General features: G+C 41.4%; 1 protein-coding gene across 1 annotated transcript; it reads left to right on the top strand.

Annotated features, from left to right (window-relative positions):
- The first annotated feature begins 2171 nt into the window (after positions 1-2171).
- Positions 2172-3494, top strand: LOC128712389 (uncharacterized). The gene has a single exon (XM_053807284.1). The coding sequence runs from the start codon at positions 2172-2174 to the stop codon at positions 3492-3494; it is 1323 nt and encodes a 440-aa protein (XP_053663259.1).
- The last annotated feature ends 14198 nt before the right edge of the window (positions 3495-17692 follow it).

Genomic DNA, 17692 nt, shown 5'->3' with positions numbered 1-17692 from the left:
TATCACTTGTCAGCAGCAATTACACGTCTCTTGCATTATCCAACCAACCATTTCAGATTGTTTGCATGAGTAGAACGAATGGTCAAGAATTGATTCGTAGTACCCACAATGTTCTCTGTACTCATCACATTACGGGAAGAATACAAATATAGCTCACGTTTTGCTGTTGATGACTATTTGAAATGGTACATGATTGTATTAAAAAAAAACATATTTTCATATGATTGAACACACACAAACTAACCACAGGAAAATATCCATATCAATATCAATCTCCAGTTCCTAGTTCAAATATCCGATGTCCATTAGTGGCCACCATCATGCCGTATCGAGGTATTCATTAGCTCCGCTGAAAGATGAAATGATATGTTCCGAAATTATCATTATGATGCGGTTCGAGACCGAGCGATGCGTGGTAACCGCCATTGCTAAATGAAATTCCCTGCTCCAAAAAGTAGAGATAACGTGAATGACTTCCGACGAAAGTCACCATGACCAGCAGCATAATGGCCGGCCGCATATCCTGCCGGTATACTTCTATTCAACGTTTGTCATCAACGACGTTGCTAACGGAAGGAACAAACTCCCGCAAAAAGCTATGATATTCAATGTTTGACTCTAGGAGTTCCATTAGGTGGGTGAGATTATTAGAAAAAGTTTACAAATACGTTCATCGTTAGATGTTATTATAATTTATTTCTTTAGCGTCATGGAAATTCTGGGTAAAAATGCCATAGAAAAGCCTCAGTCATTATGATGAATAAAGCATGACCATTCGCATCACCCACTGGTGTGAGTAATACTACGGAAATGTACTTTTTTAGTGATGTACCTTAGCGCATTCCGCTTAATAGTATAGTACATTTGTTATTGAAAACTTACAGTTAAAATACCTTAAAGTATCACAATAAAAACTAGAGCTTCATTATTTTGTTTAGACATTCTCCAACCTGTAATGATCATCACCAAATCTTTCCTTTGATAGTTCTTTAGTGTTATTCTTTTTCCTTGAATCTCTCTTGAGCTCTCCTTTGTACACAGTAACAATCTGGCCTGGATAATCAAAAGGTCCGACAAGAAGCGTAAGCGACAGATGAAACTATTCCATTATTCCTATTCATTGTGGTCATAAATCTGATTTACGAACTGGTGATTTATTTATGCGAAACTCACCGTGAAATTCCGCCGATTGCCGTCTGGCCCCGTTGACAGCTTCCCTTTCGGTAAACGAATGTAAAATTTTAAACTGCATTCGCCCGTGCACAAGCACCTCGACGTGGTGACGATAACTGTGCCAGTCTCACGTACCGTGAATTATTTCACAGCTTTATGAATTTCTAACGTCTAGTCTTGCGACACATGTCACCGTACAATGAAGGCCCGTCGGGTGGACGGTCGCGCATACGGTTTCAATGAATCAGCAAACTCATCTCATCCCCGCACGACCGCCCCGGTCCTTCTGGTCCTTCCAAGGATTGCGACTTCAATATGGAAGCTCTCGATAGTGGCCGAAAATCGGAGCGCATTGCGGTCGATGTGGCCAAGCAGCAGGGCGTATGGAACACACAAGCTCGAAGCGAATTGTGCATTATTTATTCATTCATCAAGCAGCCAGAATTGCAGATGGATTCCGTTCCACAGGAGCAAAATTGGGAAGGATAGGTCAGTTTAGATAACATTTACGGTACTACCTATATACCATCGCCAGGATTGGCCGTTGAAAGTTTTTGCTTTGGTGATTGCACTGAGCTTTTTCCACTTTTGACACACTTTGAAGGGGCTGTTGAGAATTACAAATGTGCTTTGATGTCGTGAAACTCATGGACGCTTTGGTAGTAACTAATCTAATTTAACTTCATGAGGTAATGGCATAAAGGTTGTGCGATGCAAAATTAAACACACGAATAGGTAAACTAGGAAAACTGCATTGACTGTTTTGGGAAGTTAAGTTAGACCAGGAATTTGGCTGCAAACTAACAAATTAGTAGCTAGAATAGCTTCAGTTTAGCTGAATAAAACTTTGTTACTCAACGAAAGCTGAATAACTCGGGCGAAAGTGGTTACAGTGATGAACAGCTGGATTGGATAAATGTTTTGTTGGTAGGTCGGTATCGAATATCTACCATCTCGCCATCGCAAGTGTGTTGCGAAGGGCGCACAGCGAGTCCGATATGAAATCGCTGGAGAATGTCGAACGAGCGAACCAGTTTTGTAATGAAAAGATCGAAGACTTACCCATCTTCCCGTACGAGGAAGATGAGGCGGGCCCAGAACCGGAGGAAATTCCTGTGGTATTGCGAAAGAAGCGTAGGTCGGCCTCGAAAAAGGGCAAGAAAAGGCACAATGATGCGGGTCAGAAGGAATCGGCCCAGGATATGTTTCTCCGATTGATGAACCTAGCCGAGGCAGGGCAGGAAGTGGTGGAAGACGACGAAGATGGTGAGGACGATGATGGCGAGGAGCAGGACTTTGAGCGAACCGGCACCGGGAACGACAATGCCGAGGGCGAGTACAGCGAGAACGAAAGTGCAAGTGAGCTGAGTGAGGAGGAGCTGGAATGTTTGGAGTTGGCCGTAATGGACGAACGTGCCGAATCGTCGGTCACGCAGCAACGCCTCGAAGGACCGGATGCATCGTCACACCCCGACGCCGACCGGGAGCTATCGAGTGAGGAGCTGTTCCAACGGAAACGGGAAGCACGTTTGCAAAGAATGGCCGAACTCAATTCCAGGTTGGACCGATACTCGTCACCAACGCCGTCGGCATCTCCTGCGGAAGATCCACAAGCAGCACAGCACGAAGGAACGGGCAGCACCGGAGATAAACCCGACGACCAGGTAGTGCTGAGCGAGGACGAACAGAAATACCTGCAGAGACGGGCCGAGCGGCTGGAGCGGCTCGAGCGCGAAGCGAAGGAGTTCCGCAATAGGCTTTCGAAAACGGTCCACCGGGGTAGCGAAATAGCGGCACAGATCGATGAGATCCACAACGGGTTCATGGCGCGGCAATCGGAACCATCTCCCGTGCCCGGTTGCTCAGGTGAGGCACAAACGAGCCCCACGGTCGATCTGTCCAGTCTCACCGACAAAGAACGAGAGTACACGTCGGCACGGGCTGAGCGGCTTGAACGGCTCGAGAACGAAAGTCAAAAGTTGCTGAGGCAAATGAATCAAACAATGCGTCGGGGCAGTAGTCTCACGACGAAGCTTGACATGCTGCACAGTCGGTACGGTTCCCCGGCGACTAATGAACCGGAAGCAAGCGTCGAAACCAACGGCTCAGAACAAACGAAGCCGGGCGATGAATCTGTACCAATAGAGCCTTGCGCACCAGCAGCGGTGGAGTTGCCAGTTCAGCAGGAAAGCGCCGTGGAGCAGGAGCCCCAAGATTACACCGTAGCTGGACCTTACATGCCCATGGGACCAATAGAGCTAGTGCTTGTGTCCGACGAGCCCCGTTTAACTCGTTTAAAAAACCATATCGCAAAGTTTTGATATTGATCCGGTAAAAATGGGATGAACTTCAGTTAAAGTATTTGAATTTCATTTGAAATAACACACATTTATCATCCGTGTGTCGTGAACGCCGTAGCAGTTGATGTGGATTTGAGTGCTATTGGGTATTCCAGCACAAAAACAACCACCTTCTTTAAACGTGTTGAAAACTATTTGACACGATAATGTCCCATTTGCCAAACAATCTGGCACCGCCAGCCGTGCCAGGGCTTACATGCCATAAAACTAATTAAAACTACATCCGAAAGCACAAACTGTGTCCCATTAACTGGCGCACCGTTCCACCTCGGCGGAGCTAAAATGCAGTTCTCTGGGCGTTGGAGAATCTTATAATCACACCGCTCTTTATTGTCCTTCGGGACACTTGTAAAATGAAATTATCTACCCACAGCAAGCGCCGGTGGACAGGGAAAGGTTAAATTTAATCGAGAGGAAAATAGTGTCTACTGTCTCACATCATATGGTTGCTGGTCTGCTGCTTCTCCTTTTTTATCACTGCAACGCCGGGAGGAATTACACCATCTCCTTTACCCTTTATCTGTCCATTTGCTGGATAGTCAATCTTGCGTACGGTGGTGACCGTGATATCGGAGCCGTTGTGTGGGGACTGACTCTACTACCACAACACACCACCATGCGCTACTGTATGGTTTCTGTAGTCTTTATTGGTACACACTTCGAAATGGATTAGAATTCTTGCGCAGCTGCTAGAACTGGTAGCCCGCAAAAGACAATCAGTAGTTCGACCATCCTGGTAAACAGGGTATTGGGCAAGCGAATGGATAGAAATGGAAAAGTCATAAGTTAAATTAATCGACCCATGGGATTTGGTGCTGAGGATAACGTGCATGACAGAGACACGGGTCTTGGAGAGCAAATTCAGCCGAGCGAATAGTTTTAGTTGTTGCTGGAAAGGCAAGCGACAGATAAAAATTAAACTCGGTTTGGCGAAGATTGTTCTAACTTAAGGTGTGGGAGTTGTACTGTATTCCAAATCTTGGATAGGTTTAGATAAAGTTGTGGTTAGTTGCAAGTGATTCCGTTGCGGAGTTGGTAATCAGCGTTATCATTGCGTAGAATTCAGCGTATTTTGTACAAAGTTACTATAGTATTTTGGAAATTCATTAACTAAAAGAGTTGATTTTGCATTAATTTGCAAAAAATTTATTCTTCAGGCGAGAAGATTTTTGAAATTGAAAAGGAATAAATTTGAAACGACTCAACCAATTTTAACATCTCTTCACATCTAGCAACACCTTAACTCCAACTACCTTACTTTCAAAAGATATCCAAAAAGTATCTTCAATTTGTACGCTGCATTAAATGATTGATGAACCGTGTAAATTTCCTGTCTTTCGACATACAGCACACAAGGGAGCATTTTCGTAATCTTTCACTTGTTTGTCTATTCGTCGAAAGGTTTGGTTTGGGAACGTATCCTCACGGAAATTTGCTAACGTGTTGATTGTTAACGCATCATATCAACGATATCCCTTCCCGAAGCAATCGTTTAGTCGTTTAACTTTCAGATGGATCACCCACCAGTGCACCAGGGGAGATGACTTTCTGTCGAGCAAGAGCTGGTTTGAGTTGACTGAGCACACAGTATGATTTAGTTTCCAGCTGATCAGGCATCAGCCACCGACAAAGTTAGCAAACAGAGCCACTACTACAATCTACCCATAGGCAGATGGTTGGGTGGGAAAATTGATCGGTTTAATATTCATGAGCATAAATTAAGCGTCTCGTTAGTTTTTGGTGCGAAAGTCGAACGGTTTCCGAAATAGTGTGGCATTTACAGCGGAAAATAATGAAACGCTCGTCAGCACAATGTGCTTCCGTGGGATCCGAGTGTTTGTTTCGGGTCGAACGATTTGCTTAGACTAGGATTTTGCGATCGTTCGCTACGGGCGTGTTAATTGGAGCTGAGGGAGGGATAATATTTATACACTAAAGTGTTGGGTTCACTTCTGTTTAGAAGCGGTAAATTATGTTTCTCCAAGCACGGCTATTAACGGCGCAATTTATAATTTTGGATGAATTTCAGAAAATAATAATCGCGGCATAGTTCGTTTATCAAAGAGTCGAAACCTTTTTGTTCGAAAATAAATCGAAACTCCATTGAACCACTGTTTAGTATTTTCTATCAGAATGGTTGATTCAAATATAACTTGAGTTGAAGAAAATCATTAATGTTTGGCGAACGAGAATCGAATCGGGTCGGAACTATGTTTCAAATTAATTTAGAACTCAGAGTACTCTTTTAAATCCAAGTCCTTCAAACACCGATCGAATTACACTTCCCGTTCATTGATCGATGCACACTTAAATGATTCAATTTCGTTCGTTAAAACTCACTTGTTCGACGTGCATTCACAATGCTCCCAAAAGACCCCGAGGGCGTCGTTTTCAAGATCCTTCGATTCGCCTCTCCAGTGTTTCTCGTTTCTGTTCAAGAAACTTCGTTGGTTCGTACACCGCTCAGGCAGTGTCTTGAATGTGATCCGAAATAGACAATACTGATGGTGCGTTAGACATGATGTAGTGCAAGTTAAAACAAGCGTTTCCACAATTGTGTCTTGGTGGGATGTGGCGGAACATCCAGAGGCGTTCATTAGAGGCGTTCATATAAATGTAGCAAACATGTGTCACTGTAAGGCCCAAAACTACTAACGAGAATGTTTCGGATGACGTGCTCTAGAAAGATAAGTTCGACGCCATTCGATATGCATCAGGGGAGTTAAGACTGAATGAATGTTAACCTAATGAATTATGTAGCTTCTTTAATGCAAATGGAAAAATGAGCTTAATCCCGCCACATAATGTTTGAGCGAATGGATTAAGAACCTCTTTACGACCTGATACTTCGATATCTTTCAATATTACGGAGGTATCCTCCAGCCTTTGAGAGGAAAACGTTCATTGCAGTTCATCAGACCAAGTTGTAAAAGAAGCCACAGCGAATGGATTGGATCGTAATTTCCAGCAAACGCACAGATCCAGACCGAGTATTTCTCCTACCACATCCAACCAATGGGAGAGAAACGTAAAATTCACAATGTGAACCTCGGTGCTCAGGTCGGAAAAGCGTAGTTAGACGCCGACAGTGGCCGACAGTCCAATGTGTTTGGATTCGAAAGGATAGAAAGGAGGGCGAATTTATGTCAACCAACTTTTGTTATCTCCTTTCCAGCCACGTTGCGGTTTGAGGTATGCAGTGCGGTGGGTCAAGAATCGCAGAAAAGGCACGGCGAATTGCGAATGGAAAAGGAAAAACCACCACACCGTAACAGATCGATCCTATTCCCATGCCAAACATGGTCCGTTGCTGACCGGAAGACAATCGAACTGGAACAACAAACACGTACACACCCACCCACTCGTCAGAAGGTTCTCGAGGTGCGACACGAAGCAACGGGTCCTGTTGTGATGCCGTTTTCATTAGTTGGAGTGGAGCATAAATTTGAATTTTATCTCTATCTTGTGCGGCCAGATTCGCGCCTGTAGTATCTAGATGGGAGGGCAAATTTTGCATTATGTTGTTGTTGTGTTGAATGTCCCACCGTGCACAGTGCTTTTCGTGGAAATTCGCACAACTTTAAACGCCTTTAGGCAGGATCTCTAAAAGTCCTTACCAACATGACCTCAAGGGATGAAGGAAACGATGAAATGTGTGTCAAGAAGGAAGTTTGAGTTGTCACATGTTCATGTTTATGCGCCGGGGTGTAAAAAAAGTCAGTGCCTCAAGAAATCAGCAGCGATGAGCATCACTGATACTGAGGTCATTAAAATTCGATTAACAAGCAACGACGATTCCGCGTTGATCGAGCGTTTCGGTTTTATGCCGTCGTCAAAAAGGACACAACTTACTCATCTTAAATTCAACAGACTTTAGACGAATGATTGAAACTTTTTGTGGAAAGTAGACTGCAAAATGACCATTTGAGACCACAGAGTGTTGGAATGGTCGACATTATTGCCGTAGTTGTTACGAAATCCAATAATGTTTCTGTTTTACATAAACTTGTTGATATATATTTTGTAGTTCTAGGTTTTAAGAGCAATTCGATGATTGTTTTTAATTCAATCACATCGTAAAAACACAATCACAGCCCGGACAACACAGACTTCTCATCTACAATTGAATGCAAATTATCGTTACATGAACCAAAAGTTCGTGTTAATCAAAACACGCTTACGAAACACAACTTTTATGAACATTATCATCAGATCGAACTGCAGTCGCGTTCGATATTTATGTTGGAAAGATAAATGAATGTCAATGTTTTGGTCACCGTAACCAATGTTCTCACTTATGAACGTTTTACAGTGAGAAGACATCTCGCGCTTGTGAACATGAGCTTTCGTCCTGTTCTCGCTACAGTTCACGACACCTTTCAGTTCACTCTCGCACGAATCAAACAGCGCGACCATCTCACTCTTCTCTCACGTGAAACAGCGGACATCTTCGCTCTCGTTCGGATTCGGTTTCGAGCATACAGCACTTGTTCAGGAATGTTGAAGTTCTGTTCAAATGTTTGGTGCGTTTAAGTTCTGATTGCAGTTCAATCTAATCAGTGTTTCAAGTTTAACAATAATAACATTGTTTCAAATTTTGCTCTGCATTCTTTATTACTTTTACTTTTGTTTACAAAATACTGAAGCTTTTTTGAGCTTACTCCAGCGTCATCCGAACGATTTGACGTTACTGACGATATAAAATGTAATCGTCAGTGCAAGTGATAAAGTTCTTCCATCATTCAAATAATAATAATATAAACTTCACCTCCGTAACACTCCCGAATTGATCACCTGCTAACATCCAATGTCGAATGTGCTCGAATGGTAGGTGTTGAAATTCATTACAAGCTTGTTTAGTTCGCATTGTTAAAAGTCGAAAGGCCCTCGTGGCCAATGTTTATGAGTTGCACCGTTCTGATGAGAAAACACTGAATGTACGCATTAGCAAAGGGCCGCATGTTCTACAATATTGTGAACGAACGATGGTCTACCACACAAAAGTCTAAACCAGCCTTAGCAAGCCTCCCATAAGCATCGTTGAAGATGTCTATAACTATATCTACCGGCACTCAACCTTTCTTTGAGCGCATGTAATAGTGGTGGCCAAGAAAAAGGCATCTGAAGATACGGAACGAAAACGATGGAAGCTGTAGAGATAATTTTGTTTACATTTTATGGTTATTTGTTCAAGAGCAAAGACCTGTCCGCCTTCATCGGCTAAGAAGAAGGCATCGACAACTACTCAAGACCCTGTGCCGCAGAGAGATCGTTTGCTTGGGTTGGCCGTGTTCCGGGATAGTTTTGTTGTTTTCTCCACAAAAGCACGCAACAAGGATAAAACCCGACCGGAGACAAGGGTTATTGGAGCATTCCGTCCACAGTCGTAAATTGATACCATTTGATATTACCCACAGGTCACAATGGTGCGTGGCGTTGTACACTTGAAAGCATAACGGTGTGGTGAATGTCCTCAAGCCAACAAGAACGGAATGTATCCTTCCGGGTAATATCCGTCCAAGAATTGAAAAATGTGCGTGGAGTATTGATTGGAATCAAAAGTATGGTTATTCGTTTGTTTGTTCGGTTACTCCCTGTATTGTTTCTGCTGTCTCAGTCTTCTTGCGATACATTGCAAAGAAACGTATTCCTACTACCATGGCCAGCATTACTGGACGAAATGTTTTCATCATAAATCCATTAACCCATTTAACCCTGCATATCCTTCTGGTATGTGTAAGCATTTTTCTGAACTGCAAACAGCTTTTCATGAACAGTTTCACATTAGAAAGGCTACACCGCCCTGGTATTTAGAAAAAGTAAAACGAAAGTCACGACGAAACCGAGAAAAAGCAAAGAGCAGAATTTGTCTGAAATTGATTTTGCAGTTTGTTGAATTCATTTGATTCGAAATATCACAAAATCGATTACGGTTGCGAAACATTGTAATTTGCATTTAAAAAGCAACATTTGAAGGATTTCATATTAAATGTAAGTTTCCACACTGATGAATACAGTACAACATCGTTTAACATGAAAATTTGTGAGCGTACTGTGAACTCTCTTTGACTCACTCTTTATCCAGCAATTAAAGCGGTATTTAAATGTTTTAGTTGCTGAAAAATTATATGAAATCACTACTCAATTCACTTTTAAACGTTCTGTCTGTACAGCGCCATGGTTAGCAACATTCCTGTCACGTTCTTTGGCCGAATAAATTATTTATACCCAACACATAAACCCGACCTCGTTCGGTCGTGATTTACAAAATGTGAAAACGGTGATTGCCCCCATTCCCTTTTTCCTCTTTCCCACCTGCTGGGCATTCCAGCAGGATGTGTTATTTTATCCTTCGTGTGTCTCATTAATGTCAGCCAATTTTGGCTCCGATTTGTGCCACGGTTGGCTGAATGCATCGAGAATTGCAGAACTGGAAGTTGGTCTGAATGCAGTCCTAAACGTGTCGTTTCGTAGTTAGCCGCCCATTGAAAACCGTTCAATCGGATTTGGAAGTTTTATTTTGCGCTGACTTTCAATCATAACTGCTAAAATCTGTTATATTGAACAGATGATGTGACACCGGGTCAGAGTTGCAAGCCTTCAACCTTCGTAAATTCCGTTTAATTTGCATATCTTTGAGTGACAATTAGTGTTCCAGACGTGTTATTATATTATTTTAGTTCGAGTATTTCTACTCAGAACATTCCGATATTTCACAGAGTAATTGAACTGAGCGAGGTTTTATAATGCACCTAAATGTAAACTATGTTGCACAACAAGTAACGCTCTTGTACTTAACCGGTGCCATTTCGTTTGATCTGGATTAACTGATTGGTAGTTGATGTAGACCACAGGGCAGTTGTAAACGTTGTTCGGTTTCGATACCGATATTACTATGTGCGTTTCACCATTTATGCTGGTAGCGAACGAAGTCTTTAATTTCCATTCCATTGACTTGGACATAAAATCATTTGGTGCTGCAATTGCAACCATCAAACGTTGTCACGGAGCAATAGGCTGCATTCCCATTCATCCAACAATAGAATCTAGTTTTGGGGTCATTATTGTGAATAAGTGTAGTGAGGTTAGGTGCAAATGTACAAACTGAGCTTTTCCTGGGGTTTGATACTGTTCATGAGCTTTTTTGTCGTAAAGTGTGGTTGATAATTCACGGTCTATTATTGATCCGTTGAATGTGAAATGGTAATGGAGCAATTCCCAGGTTCAAACATGGATCTCTCGTTTAATAACCCCGCATCATGACCCTGGATACTTTGCATTCCAATCAATTCCCACCAGAAAAGATGTGACACAAACAACTGATGACTATAATGATGACACGACTCATTTATTGCCAATAGCTTAGGAGTAAATTGAAAGTAATCCGCCTGAAACTCTTATTTACCGAATAGCCCATTTAACGAAGTGTTGTTTAAATAGTAGGTTTTTTTAAAGACTACATGAAGAATAAGGCGATAATGCCTTTCCATCCTCTTCAGACGGCTCCAGAAAGCCTTAAAAAGAGAACAAATATTATTCAAGAACACTCCTGCGCTTTGAATTCGTGATAAAAATTCAACAGATATGCCAATTGAAGTGCAAACACGACGGTTTCTTCAATACGATTGATGTCTGAAAGGGAAGCTTCACATGAATGGTATGCAGCGGCTTCACTATTAGGAGGATGAAGAAGACTGCTGGCAATTCTCTACAGGCGAGAATACTGCAGGCAAAGAAAAAGGATTGAAGACATGCGATACCGATTCTATATTGGCCATATTGCTTCCTCCATTGATTCCAGTAAGACAGCTTTCCTTCAAACCGATACCAACTCTCATCCGCTGCTTTGCCGCTTTAAGGCCAAGATCGTTCGCTTCCGTATCGCACGCCGCTCGTGAACGTGAAACAAATTGATTCCCTTGGGTTATAAAATAATATTTACATTTGATGTAACGACGGGGAAATATTTCATCTCGCTACAAGTGGCATGTCAAACACTTTGCACCTGGTGCAAGATTGCATCTTGACGCAAGTGTTACGTGCCATACATTGTAACGAATTCGTTGATAAATTTAATAGATGGCGTGATATTCCGAACTAAAAAAAACTGGTTTTTGCGTTTATTGAAAGGCATGTTATTTTATTTTAGTTGCTACATAAAGGCCATTCCTCGTATGTGTGGAAGGACAATGGAGGAGCCGCTACAATGATGAGCTCTATGAACTGTACGGCGAACTTACAATCGTACAGCGGATTAGACTCACCAAGCCCCGGTGGGCTGGTCACGTCGTGAGAATGACACCGGACGACCCAGCCCGTAATGTCCTTTTAGGTTGTCCACATGGGCAGAGGAGGCGTGGTAGGCCCAAATTGAAATGGAGTGATGGTGTTGATGCTATTGCCGATGCCGGGATAATAGTTCACCAGACGAAGACGCTCGACCGTGAGCGATTTAGAGGACTGCTGCAGCAGGCCAAGACCGCGAAGCGGTTGTAGCGCCAGATAACACCAACAACAACATAAAGGCCATTGATTTGTTGGTATGGTATTTCAACTTAATATTTTTCCAACAAGATCATTTCAATGGGATTTGAAAACAATCAAACTCGATCGAAATAGTTTCGGGTAGAAAAACACTGAAGCTGAATAAAAAAAGGAACATGATAAAAATGGTCAAAGTTATTTTTATTCCGATTTACTATTCGTGGCTCTGCAGCCGATAGCAAAGAAAACAATTATTTTTAAAACAAGTATCCTCTTCCGCCTAAGCATAACTGCACCAAAACTAGTTGGAAATAGTTTTTATGCCCGTTTTTTTAGTTTTAGTTAGTTTTTATCCCTTTCCGTACTCAATCTAAGCTGAAATCCAGTAAAAAATCCATCCCATGTTCCAATCAACAGCCGTGCAATAATTCGTGGCATATTTTATTTAACATCCTGTTTTGATTAATTGAACACAAATATGTGGAAGCGAGTAATAATTGTTGTCATATGCATTTTATTATGCAGATGGTAAATGATTGTAAATGTTTTGTTCATTTCAGATGGAATAACAACAATCCTGTTAAACAAAAATATACTAATGCATATCTTTTATTTTTATCAAGCTTTCTTGTTGCACCAACGCCAATATAACAACCATAACGATTGGTTAGGTAATGATTTACGCATACAAACAGCTGTTGAAATTAATGACTAAAATTCTGCCTGATCTACCGGTTGCTGACGCGATCAACCCACAATGAAATTGATGGTACCAGCAGCGAAATCACTATTGACCACGCATTAATTATGTTGAACGGTTTCGATAGATATATCTCTCACGGTTGGTTGATTTGATATGGTGATCGGCCGAACCGAAACCGAACGACTCATCATGCTGCAGAACCAAATGTTGCTAATTAAATTATCTCATTATGTAAGCGTCCTCTTGCCAGCATGACCCGGTAATGTCCCCGGCTTTCGTTGCGGTGTTGTAGTTCATAAATTTGGGTGTAACAGGTTCAGACCAACCGGCACCACGATTTGGGGTGACTACAACAGCACATCGAATATATATCACTTGAAATAAAAAGTAATTTATTTTATTACTATTATTTTCTTCTTAATGGAAAGGAAATTCATTTGAAATTTTTCTTTACTATAATTGGACCCAACATAAACCGTAACTCTACGAAAGCCCTCGCTATAAAATGTATCTTATTTTACAATAACTCATGTAAAGATGTATCGTCCTATTCCGAAGACAGTAAACGATAAAAGCGAGCGAAAAATAATTCCAGATAACGAAAACTTCCTAATTGCCGTTCATTTGTCATGCTGTCAGTTTGGGATGATATTTCACTACACCCTGCCGTATGGAGTCGGACCGAAAGGGCCGACGACCTCCGTTATGCGACAAGTCTGGTTGGAAACTTTCATCTGGTTGCAAACTTGCGAAACGATCTCCGTACACTCTTTCCATTTGGTTGTTTAATAAGATAAAATATAGTGAAGAGATGAAAAGGGTGCCTTTTCGAGACCAATGTTGCTACTCGTTTTGTAACGTAATTCTTGTATTCGTGTTCTGTCACTACCCGAGGTTATGTTTCCCTCTTGCTGTAATGATCATTTGCATTGGGCGCATATCAAATTTGCAAATTTATTCGTTTCTTACCACCATTAGTTGTTACAGACATACCGGGATATACAAAAATCCTTATGAAATATTATGTTTTACAGTTTACAACTTTCGACTTCCAAGCACATGACAAAGTCAAATGGTTCGGAACATATGACACCCCTACCATTGATTAAGAAACGAGATTATGGAATCCGGTATTAATTTGGCCTACTTTATGTGTGCTGTTCAAACCGCACTGTGTCTATGAATGGAAGTTCGAGCAAGAGCTTAAACTTCCGCTAAAGTCTTGCTCACGAGAGAACTTATGGCAACCACAAACTTACCGCGGAAGTCATGAAAATTGGTTCGAATTGAAATGAAATGGGAAATGAGATTATGAAACCTGCAGCATGTAGCTACCGGTGTGGGGTTTTACTGATACTATCGCGAACGTTTACTCAACAGATCTTCGAAAACCGTATTTTATGACAATTTATGTGTGCCCGAGATTATGGAGGTTTTCACTTTTTTGGTGAGCTGGTTTAATTTATGATATCATAAGTAAATTAAGCTTGTGAATAGAGAACTTAACAGAGAACAGCTTTGCTAACTAGATTTAATTTGAACAGTAATTAAAATGATCTACGAGATTCATTTAACTGTGGTAATTTTGTATGTTGTGGTCGCATCGTTTATGAAAGACCATGCGTCTCCATTTGAATAGAAAATCTAATTTTCTGTTGAGTTTTCTGCCAAAAATCTGCAACATATCGATTTGCTGCTAAAAAATAACCGAAATTTTCCAATCTAAACACTCCAATATGGGATTTTACACAATGTGAACCCTTCACAAAACAAACTTGCAAATTCATTTTCTCATATCCCGTATTTGCTTGTTAGTATCGATTATTCCACTCCGGTAAACGCTACATGTATTGCTTGTTCCCCCAAAAACTTGCTCATGGTACCTTCGTCCGTAGAGCTGTTCGTCACGAGCTTGACGGCAATAAATTAAATAAAAGCCAAAAACAAACAAAACACACGGCAACATATTCCATCATGCACAAAAACCATAACCATATACCCTTCCCCGCTTCACGTTGCACAATTCCAAAGATGGAGGGCAAAAAAATCTTGACAAAAAGCATACCTTCATCAAAATACCGTATGCACAGGTTTCCATTCCGCCGATCAGAAACCGTGAGTGAGGTACACGTTCCGAAATGTGTGAAATGCACACATACGATTGAAAGTGACAGCCCGGCTATGAGAACATGACCCTTCGGTTCTGTCGCTTTACGATCCCTCCGCCACGCAATTGTTGTGTGTTGGTGGTTTGGCTGTTGTTGGTTTATGTTTGTTTCATACCAGCAGTTAAAGTCAATTTCAATCCTTCCGAGTCGCATATCAACACTCATCACTGTACAGTCGGTGAAGGATAAAACCAACATTCCATCACCTTAACCGGGAAGGTAGTGATGGGTAGCGAAAAAGGCAAACTTCGGCAGCCGGAAAAATAAACCCGAAACAAATACATCAACTGCAACGTCTGTTTGTAGTGGGGAAAAAAGGAAAAACCATCAACGAAGCTCGTATACGAAATCATTTGTTTTACTACATCACGCCCATCGCCGTGCCGCTTGTGTGACATGTTAAATTTCATTAAAGTATGCTTTATGACGCAGCAAACGAGTGCAAATGAATCATTTCGATACCGCGAATAAAGAAAGTCCAGCATGAGCGGCAGCACAGGTCGCTTTCACTCTGGTCATTCCAGGGAAGGTCGCATAATTTTAACGATGGGCTTTTACTGAATACTTCAATTAACATATACGAATGTTTACGGTCATAATGTGAAATAAAAACGAAAACTTATATGAATTATAGTAATAATGAAATACTTCCCAACAGCAAACCTCTCCTGTGCAAAACAGCTCACAACTGGTTGCCAATCCAGAAATTAATTAATTTACTCTGCAATACATTGCACAATTGCGTCCAGACAATTGCTTTTCCTATCGAATGGATGTTGGCTATGATTAGAATCGAAACTTTTGCTCTGTGTTAAAGATCATTAAAATGATTCTTTCCGAACCAGCTTGCCGGTTCCGTATGCTGTTCCGCAAGGAAACTGATTAATGAGAATTGAATCTTTGTGGAATTTCTCATTTCATCCAAACAGCAGTACCAACCGAGACGCTCTAGAGCAATGCTGTACAACCCTTCACTCCTGGTGAAAGAGCATCAAAGAGCAGGCAGAGCGACCGCGGGGATGCGAAACATTGTGCAATGTTCTACTATTGATTGGTTTTTATTGTTCATCTAACAAATTAAAACAGAAAATAAGAGAAGACGACCGAACTCAATTGAATGATGATTAGTTTTTCAACTACAACGGTAGCAGCGTTCATTGCGGCGCAGTACTTAAAGATCGAGACAAACGAGTATAAACACTGTGATACAAACTTGTTTCATTCATCGAAATTTTGTCCATTGCTTCATCCCATCGCTCATCGGCAAATGTTAAAAAATGATTGAAATGAAAAGTGTGGTTTCAAAAAGCTAAAAAAAAACTTTTTCACCTCTCGTCGCAATAACTCACCAACCAACGAACTGACGATGGTACATTAGCTACACCACGGAAACGGAAGCTGCATTCGAAGATTTATAACGTTTCGCGAAATAGAAAACACCGATTTAACAAAGCAACACAAGGAAAACACACACACACACATACACACAGAATGCGCGAAGTAAAATCGACCCATGTTTATGCTATCGTAAGCATAAAACGTCGAGCTTTTACGGCTGAAGGAGATAGTTCAGAAAGCCGGAAGACATAAATCTGTCGTTAGGGGTTTTTGCCGTGCAATAGTGTGGGGTTTAAAAATGTGTTAGGTGGCCTTTTTTATGGAGCTTTTCGTAAGCCCCATTTCAACTGTGTGGAATGTTTTCCAGCAAGTGGAGCTTTAAACTGTGATCGTTCTGATGCAAATTTGTGGGTGTTTGCTTTTGTAGATTAACAGATATTTGCAATAAACAAAACAGACGATGTGTAATGTTTAATGTACACTCATTTGCTATTTCGTGTGCATCGCATTAGGCGTTGCAAAAATAAAAAACAACACAAAAGCACAGTTCATTCGACATGACCGCATATTGCGAGGCACCTAATGCCAATGCCTCATTCCTACGCTTGTGCTAAACAACTAACCAAAAACCGCTTTCGCTTCATCAATCCATCCCGGTTATCCAGCCAAGTCAATTTACATGAAACAATAAAGTGATACCGTGTCCCGTACAACGGCACAGCAGCTCCCATCGAGTTACCATTTAAATCACGATAGCTTAACGACCGTGGTGCAACCATTTAGCAGCCCGTTTTGTCGACACTCAAGCGTAAATCGCTTTAGCGGCTGGTAATTGGATTTTTATTTCTCCCTTTATGCGTTTTGTCAACAGCTTTTGATATTAATCTTCCTCCGCCAGCTATTATGAACGCAACGTTGTCGGTATTTAATGATCGGTTGGAATCACCGCTTCCACCGTAAAACATTACAGCCGTGTGTGCATACGGTTCATCTTCCCGTGCACGTTTATTGATCCCAAGTGGAAAATGTGTCTGTGGCTATTAACGAGTTCGATTGCGAATTCTGATAAGAGCGCTGACACGCTATCAACAGCTTTTCGGCAAGATGATGTTGATGAATTCCCAATTGGATGGTCGATACATATAGCAATGCAGAAGACATGCGGTTACTTGTTCGCCTCACCTTCAGTAGCACAATTTATTGTATCTTTATTCTACTGTGCTTTATTTTTCTGTAAGAGCACCAAAACCAAAATGAGAATTAATTTACCATTTGCATTGCTAGAAAAACCGCCAGCTATCGAAAAAAACACATAAACAAAAATACCCTCTCGAAAGCTAGGGGCCACTCATAAGCATGCAAAAATTGCACTATAACCAACCATTACCATTTTGATTCAACGAACTCGAGCGCTTTTGCCGTGTTTGCAAATATGCATCCAGCCAGACCTGCACTTCAGCATGAGA

Source organism: Anopheles marshallii, chromosome 3 (genome assembly GCF_943734725.1).
Source record: "Anopheles marshallii chromosome 3, idAnoMarsDA_429_01, whole genome shotgun sequence".
NCBI classification, from domain to species: domain Eukaryota; kingdom Metazoa; phylum Arthropoda; class Insecta; order Diptera; family Culicidae; genus Anopheles; species Anopheles marshallii.
This window is presented reverse-complemented; position numbering and strand designations above follow the sequence as displayed.

Bases quoted from the DNA above. Each gene is read 5' to 3' on its own strand.
- LOC128712389 (XM_053807284.1), top strand. From the start codon at position 2,172: ATGAAATCGCTGGAGAATGTCGAACGAGCGAACCAGTTTTGTAATGAA.